Here is a 7,614-nt window from a genome sequence, read left to right on the forward strand (position 1 = left end):
TATATTATATATTTTGTATTTCTTAGCTCTGGAGCAATTCTTATTCGATTAATAGCAGCCATATGTTTGGAAAGATCCAAATAAATAGTGCACAAGGGGACAAAAGCTTTTTTAGGCAAACCATAGACTCGGTCATTCAATCCTATTTCTGTTGCACAAATCTTAGCAAATGAAGTATAAATACCCCAACTCTATGAAGGTTTTCATCATCAAAATCCAAAAACAATAATAATAGATTGGGGAGGATTCAGATTCCTTCCCAATCAACTTTAGATTTGGCTCTATCTTGATTTATATTGCCATAAGATAGAAATAAATTAAGAATAAAAAATGGCAAACGGCAAAGTCGTTGTTTCTGCCGTTTCTATCATCCTTGTGGTTGGTGTTGTCATTGGCACCGTTGCAGTTGTTAGCAACAACAACAGCAGCCATGACCAATTGAAATCCCACAACAAGGCAGTCGAGAAGTTGTGCCAAAACGCAGATGACAAGAAACTTTGCTATGACGTCATTGGCAACGTCAATACCACTGACCCAAAGGATTACGTCTCAGAAGTGGTGAAGAGAACATTGGATACCGTCATCAAGGCATTCAACATGACCGATAGCCTCTCTGTGGAGCATGGCGAGAGTAATCCTGGCATGAAGATGGCCCTTGATGATTGCAAGGACTTGTTGCAATCAGCAACCCACGAACTCGAGGCCTCTATCAACCTTGTCACTGATAACAATTTCGCAAATGTTTACCAGAGTTCCGCTGAACTCAAGAACTGGTTGGGTGCCGTTATTGCCTACCAGCAATCTTGCATGGACGGCTTTGACACCGACGGTGAAAAGAAAGTCCAAACCGAGTTGCAATCTGACAGTTTGGATAGTGTTGGCCAGCTCACTGGCCTTGCTCTTGATGTTGTTTCCGGATTGTCCCACTTCCTTAATGGTCTTGGTTTGAACTTGAACCTCAAACCTGCTTCTAGAAAGCTCCTTGAGGTGGATCATGAGGGATTCCCCACTTGGTTATCTGCCGCAGATCGTAAACTCTTGCAAGACGTCAATAATGTCAGACCTAATGTTGTTGTTGCCAAGGATGGTAGTGGCCAATTTAAGACCGTTTTGGAGGCTATTAACTCTTACCCTAAGAACTTCACTGGTAGATACATTATCTATGTTAAGGCTGGCGTTTATGATGAATACATTACCGTTGACAAGAAGTTCAAGAACTTGTTTATCTATGGTGATGGAAATACAAAGACCATCATCACCGGTCGCAAGAACTTCCATGAGGGTACTAAGACAATGAGAACCGCCACATTCTGTAAGTCTGACTTTCATTTTTCACGTTTTCTATAACTATTTCTTTGAAAACTTCTATTATAAATATATTACTATAAATAATTTATATTGATAGATCAATTTATTGATAATAGAAACATACATGCTTATTTACTAAAACATTATCAATAATGCATGATATAACATCATATAATTTCTATATCACTAACGAGTTAAATTGTGTGTGCAGCTTCCAATGCTGATGATTTTCTTGCCAAGTCAATTGCATTCGAGAATACCGCTGGTGCTGAAGGTCACCAGGCAGTGGCACTCCGTGTGCAGGGAGATCGCTCAGCCTTCTTTGATTGCGCAATGCGTGGTTACCAAGATACACTTTATGCCCACGCCCATCGCCAGTTCTACCGCAACTGTGAAATCTCTGGTACCATCGACTTCATCTTTGGCTATGGTACCACCTTGATCCAAAACTCTAGGATCATTGTGAGGAAGCCCATGTCAAACCAGCAGAACATCGTGGTCGCAGACGGAACTGACCAGAAGAACATGCCTACTGGTATTGTCCTCCAAAATTGTGAGATCATGGCTGATTCCGCCCTCTACCCAGACAGGTTGACAGTGAGGACATTCTTGGCAAGGCCATGGAAGGCATTCTCAAGGGCAGTGTTCATTGAGAATACCATTGGTGATTTGATCCAGCCACAAGGTTACATCCCATGGAACCCACCAACTGAGGCTAACACTGACAATTGTTTCTTTGCTGAGTTCGGAAACACTGGAGCTGGTGCCAATGCCGGAGCCAGGGCCCCATTTGCAAAAGGACTTATTAGTAAGGATGAGGCTGCTCAATTTCTTGCTGAGCCATGGATCCAAGCTAGCACTTGGGTCCCAGCCACTGGCATTTCATTCGATGCTGGTTTCACCAAGGCTTAACTTAGTTTTGAAGAATCAAGAAAGGTTAAATATATGATTTTGTATTCTTTCATTAATTCTTCTATTTTTTTTTGGGAGGATTAGATTGGCAAAGATTTTGAGTTTATATGTAGACAATCGATCCTAGAAAAAAATGTAACGTGGTGACCATCAATGAATTTAATTTATTGATTTTATGTGTCTCTTTCCAGTAATACTAATCTTTTTTTTCAATGATCTCTCTCTCTCTCTCAAAAATGAGTTAGTGAGATGAGAGTTGATCAAAAGAATGATTTGAAAAATAATTTTAACATTGATGAGAACCAATTTAAATGAATAAAAGAATAATTTTAGTTTTTATCTTATCTTAGAAATTAAAATAGTACTTATTCCTAATTAAATATTAAAGTTGTAAAAAATGTTAGCCTAGAATTAACTAAAAAAAGGAAGAATATGGAATAGAAATGAATTAATGAGATAATAAAAGGTAAAATTGAGAGCAAATTAATCAAATAAAGGACAATTAAGAAATAATTAATTTCATTAAAAGAAAAATTATAAAGAGAAAATGATACCAATACTCATTTTTTACGTACTTCCTTATTCTATAACTACTATTATTTCTATTTATAATTCATTCTATTATTAATGAGAATTACTTAATTGAATCATTGAGTCTATAAAGATAATCTTGCCATTAAAGTTGATAAAGAAAAATAAAAATAATTAAATTCCTAATTACATTTATTAAATTTCTACAATATAAATGGGATTACTAAATAACGTATTCTATACATATAGATTTCACCAGATCCCATTGCTTAGAATAATATTCACCTTTAATTGCCCTAATTATTGTACCTTTAGCAAAAATCATAATCGAGTTTTTATCCATTAGCAAAAAACTTTTGCTAACTTTAGACTAGTAGATTTGGACTTGCTATTAGCCCATTAAGGGCAACAAGGATCTCCATGTTTGATAATAAAAGAAAAAATTAAAAACAGCCAAAATTTATCATTTTAATATATTTATCAATTGTTATAAATCCTAGCTATTTTCTTTCTCCATAACATTACCGATATTTGTCCTATCTTTTCATAAGTGTAGCCCTCATGCTCTTCTTCTCCATCTCCATCAATTGCTGACCGCTGCTACTAATCCAATTGTGACTGCACCACCATTGTACCAAGTCACCTCCACTCAATGGTGGTTACAATTTCACCTTTCACTCTTTTCGTGCCCAGGGTTATTGAGAATATACCAGAACCAAAACAGAATATAGTTAATATTGACAATGATCACGATAGGTCTTGAGTAAAAGAATTTGTCTTCTTGCATGCTTTCTTGTAATTTCCTCATATAACTCTAGTATATATATGAGGACATGACTTCAGTAGTAACCAATGCTTCAAGAGCACCTTTAACGCTCGCAAAACAACCTCCTCAATTTGCATCACAAGCTGATCAAGCTGCTGGCACAGTATCAAAATCTATACATATTGGAATCCGTAAGACTATAATCTTAGCTCATGGCTTTTAGCTTCAAAGGATGAAAATTTCAAGAACCGCATGGTACACTGCAAAACTGTTTTTGAAATTTGGGAAAAGTTACATGTTTATTTTGCTTCTTCTACCAAGGTTAAAGTCAAACAGTTCAAATCTCAACTTAAGAATATTAAGAAGCTGAGTCTTTCTGCATCAGAATATGTTGCTAAAGTTAAGAAGATTGTAGATTCTCTCTCAGCTATTGGCTCTGTCATTTCTACAAATAATCTTATAGAGGCATTATGTGGTGGGCTTACTGAAGAGTCCTCTGATCTCCATTCATTATTACGGTTAGAGCCAAATCTGATATGTACACCATTGGAGAAGTTGAATCTCATGATGATATGCTAGAAAAATTTAAACAAAATTCTACCAGTCTTGCTCAAGTAAATATGGCTCAGTCTTCATTTTTAGGTCCTAATAACTTTGGAAGAGAAAATTATGGTGGAAGAAGAGGTAGATGAGGACGATTCACAAGAGGGGGGGCGAAGTTCTTGGCAATTAGGGTCAAGATCTTTCTGCCAACTCTGTGACAAGCCTAGTCACATTGTTCTTCAATGCTACCACAGATTTGATCCTAATTTTCATGGACCTTCGTCTTCTAATTAATCAACCTCCCTTCCTTTCTCAGAATTCACAATCTTCTTCTACATCAAATTCATAACCTCCACCACCTTCTAGTTCTTTTCATCAACCAATTTCATACTTGGCCACACCATCAATAATTTCTAAAGCCTCTTGGTACCCAGACTTTGGTGCTTCTCATCATTTAACCAATAATCCATCTAATCTGTATTCCTCTTCTGATTACGGTGGCACTGATCAATTATTTGTTGCCAATGGTTCAGGTTTAAATATTTCTCACATTGGCACCACATATCTTTCTGACTCTACTTCACAAAAATACTTTTGTTTTGAAAAATGTTCTCTATGTTCCAAAGATTACCAAAAATTTGATTAGTGTTTTCCAATTTTGCTTTGATAATAATGTTTATTTTGAGTTTCATGCTTTTTATTGCTTTGTCAAATCATAGGTAACATAGGCAATTCTTTTCATGGGGCATCTTAGAAATGGTTTTTATGAATTTCATGGACTCTCTATATCAAAATGTGTTGAGCAAATTTTTGCTTATCATGCTAATGTCAATTCTTGTAATAATTCTAGCAAACTTTGGCATCAAAGGTTGGGTCACCCATCTTTTGCTACTGTTAAGGTTGTAATGCAGTCATGTAATCTTCCTTGTGTTGTGAATAAAAATGACACTTTCTGTAATGATTGTTGCCTTGCAAAAATGTATACATTTCCATTTCCTAACTCTAATACTATCTATTATTTTCCTCTTGAATTAGTGTTTGTAGAGATATATGGGAGCCCGTTTCCATTATGTCTAGATCAGGATACAAGTATTATGTCAGCTTTGTTGATGCATACACTCGTTATACATGTTTATATTTGTCACAAACAAAAGCTCAAGTGTTTCAAGTCTTTGTACAATTTAAAAATCTTCTTCAAAAATAAACTGGTTTTTCTATAAAGGCATTACAAACAGATAATGCAAAAGAATTCCTCTCTTTTTCTTTTAAGACTTTCTTGTGGGGCAATGGCATTCTTCACAAGTTATATTGTCCTTAAACTTATCAACAACAAGGAGTTGTTGAATGCAAGCATAGACATATAGTTGAAGTTGGTTTATCTCTTCTAGCTTCAGCCAAGATGCCGTAAATTTATTGGAAATATGCTTTCTCAACTGCAGCCTTTTTAATCAATCATCTTCCTACTGAAGTTTTGGCTATGAACTCCTACATCATAGAAAACATGATTTATAGTATCTTGTGTGTGTTTGGTTGTGCATGCTTTCCTCATACAAGACCATCCAACTCTACAAAGCTTGATTTTCAATCGCAACAGTGTGTGTTTCTTGGCTATGCACCACAGCATCAAGGTTTTAAATGCTCAAGTGCATCAGAAAAAAATTATATAGCTCGCAATGTTCGTTTTAATGAGTCTTTCTTTCTGTTTAATGACATGTTTTCATCTTCATCGTCTATTATTTCTAAACCTGATAACTCTAGTTTTTTTATGAATATTAATATGTTTTCTTATTTGCTAAGCTATCAGTATTTCTCTCCTTCCAACAATGTTAATAATAATTCTTCTAACTCTATAATATTTAATTCTGATATAAATACTCTTGCTACTAAATACCAAGATATCTAATACTTTATCTACTTATTCTTTCTCTTTAGCTAATATTCCTATTTCAGGACCTGAGATTCAATTACCAAGAGTAGTACCTACTGCACCTAAATCTGCACCCTCAACAACTAATATACATCCTATGGTGACAAGATCCAAGGCTGGTGTTCACAAACCTAAAGCCTTGCTTGTTGTATCCCTTGAGTTGGTTAGTGCAATATGTTCCAACATCCACAAAACAAGCTTTAACTTGCCCTCATTGGATTCAAGTCACGAGGAAAGAATATGAGGCTCTCCTTAAAAATAATACATGGATCCTTGTCTCGCCACCTTCCAACTCCACTGTAACTGGTTGTAGATGTGTCTATGCCATCAAAAGAGCTCCTGACAACTCTATTTTGAAATGTAAAGCCAGACTTGTGGCCAAAGGCTATCATCAACAAGGTATGGACTTTGGTGAAATCTTTCGTCTAGTGATCAAACCACCAATATCCGAACTGTTTTGACTATTGCACTATCACGCGGGTGGTACTTGAGGCAGTTTGACTTTAATAATGCCTTTTATAGCGGAGATTTAGATGAAACTGTTCTCATGCACTAACCACAGGTTTTGAAGCATCTAACACTTCTCTTGTTTGCAAGCTTAGTAGGACCATTTATGGCCCAAAATAATCTCCAAGGGCATGGTACACTAAGCTTCGAAATACATTTTCTAAGTTTGGCTTTAGTCCTACCCGTGCCGATCCCTTTTTGTTTGCTAGAATTACTAAAACTTCCACTATTTTTATATCTTAGCCTACGTTGATGACATAGTTATTATAGGAAACAATATTTTAGAAGTCAATCAACTCATTTCTAATCTGAATCATTTATTTATTTTTTTAAAGGATTTAGGGACTTTATACTATTTTCTTGGTTTAGAGATACATGCTTTGTCTGATAATGAATTACAAATTTCTCAACAAAGATATATTAAAGATCTTCTTGGGTTACACCCATGATATCTACTTTGAATCTCACTGTCATAGGTTCTGATTTATTTAAAGATGCAACCCTTTATAGGTCCATAGTTGGAGAACTTCAGTATGCTACTCTCACACCACATCTAGAGCTCTCTTTTGTTGTAAATCAAGTTCGTCAATTTATGCATAGGCCTCTTCAACAACATTATTGGCTAGTTGTCAAGAGAATTTTGAGATACTTATCAGGTGTATCTTCCTATGATATTAAATTTCAAAAAGTGCTGATTATACGATTTTTGCTTTTGCAAATTTAGATTGGGCCGATGATCTTGATGCATGATAAGCGGTCCACAAGTGGCTATTGTGTATTTGTGGGATCCAATCTAGTTATTTGGTCTAGCCAGAAGCAAGCATTTGTGAGTAGATCCTCTAATAAGGCTGAGTTTCAATGTCTGGCAGATGTGGCAGCAGAGATAGTTTGGCAAGTTCTTTACCGTTGGGTTTACCGTAAAAAAAAATTTGACGATAACTCAATTAATGAAACGATGTATTTTGGTAACCCGCAATGATTTTTTGTCGGAATTTTCTGATGGTAAAAGGGGTATAAATTCAAATCACGAACTTCTTTTCCCTCATTCGAATCCTCACCGTCATCACCATCCCTCTCTCTCTTTGTTGCGTTCCATCACCATCATCTGCCGCCGCCGCCG

At 35.9% G+C, this 7,614-nt stretch overlaps 1 protein-coding gene across 1 annotated transcript; it reads left to right on the forward strand.

Annotated features, from left to right (window-relative positions):
- On the forward strand, positions 216-2,394 carry LOC107615276 (pectinesterase-like). Its single transcript, XM_016317365.2, has 2 exons — positions 216-1,312; positions 1,520-2,394. Exons 1-2 carry the CDS (start codon positions 331-333, stop codon positions 2,218-2,220), a joined length of 1,683 nt encoding a protein of 560 aa, XP_016172851.1. The 5' UTR covers positions 216-330; the 3' UTR covers positions 2,221-2,394.

This window comes from Arachis ipaensis, chromosome B09 (assembly GCF_000816755.2).
Source record: "Arachis ipaensis cultivar K30076 chromosome B09, Araip1.1, whole genome shotgun sequence".
Taxonomy (NCBI): domain Eukaryota; kingdom Viridiplantae; phylum Streptophyta; class Magnoliopsida; order Fabales; family Fabaceae; genus Arachis; species Arachis ipaensis.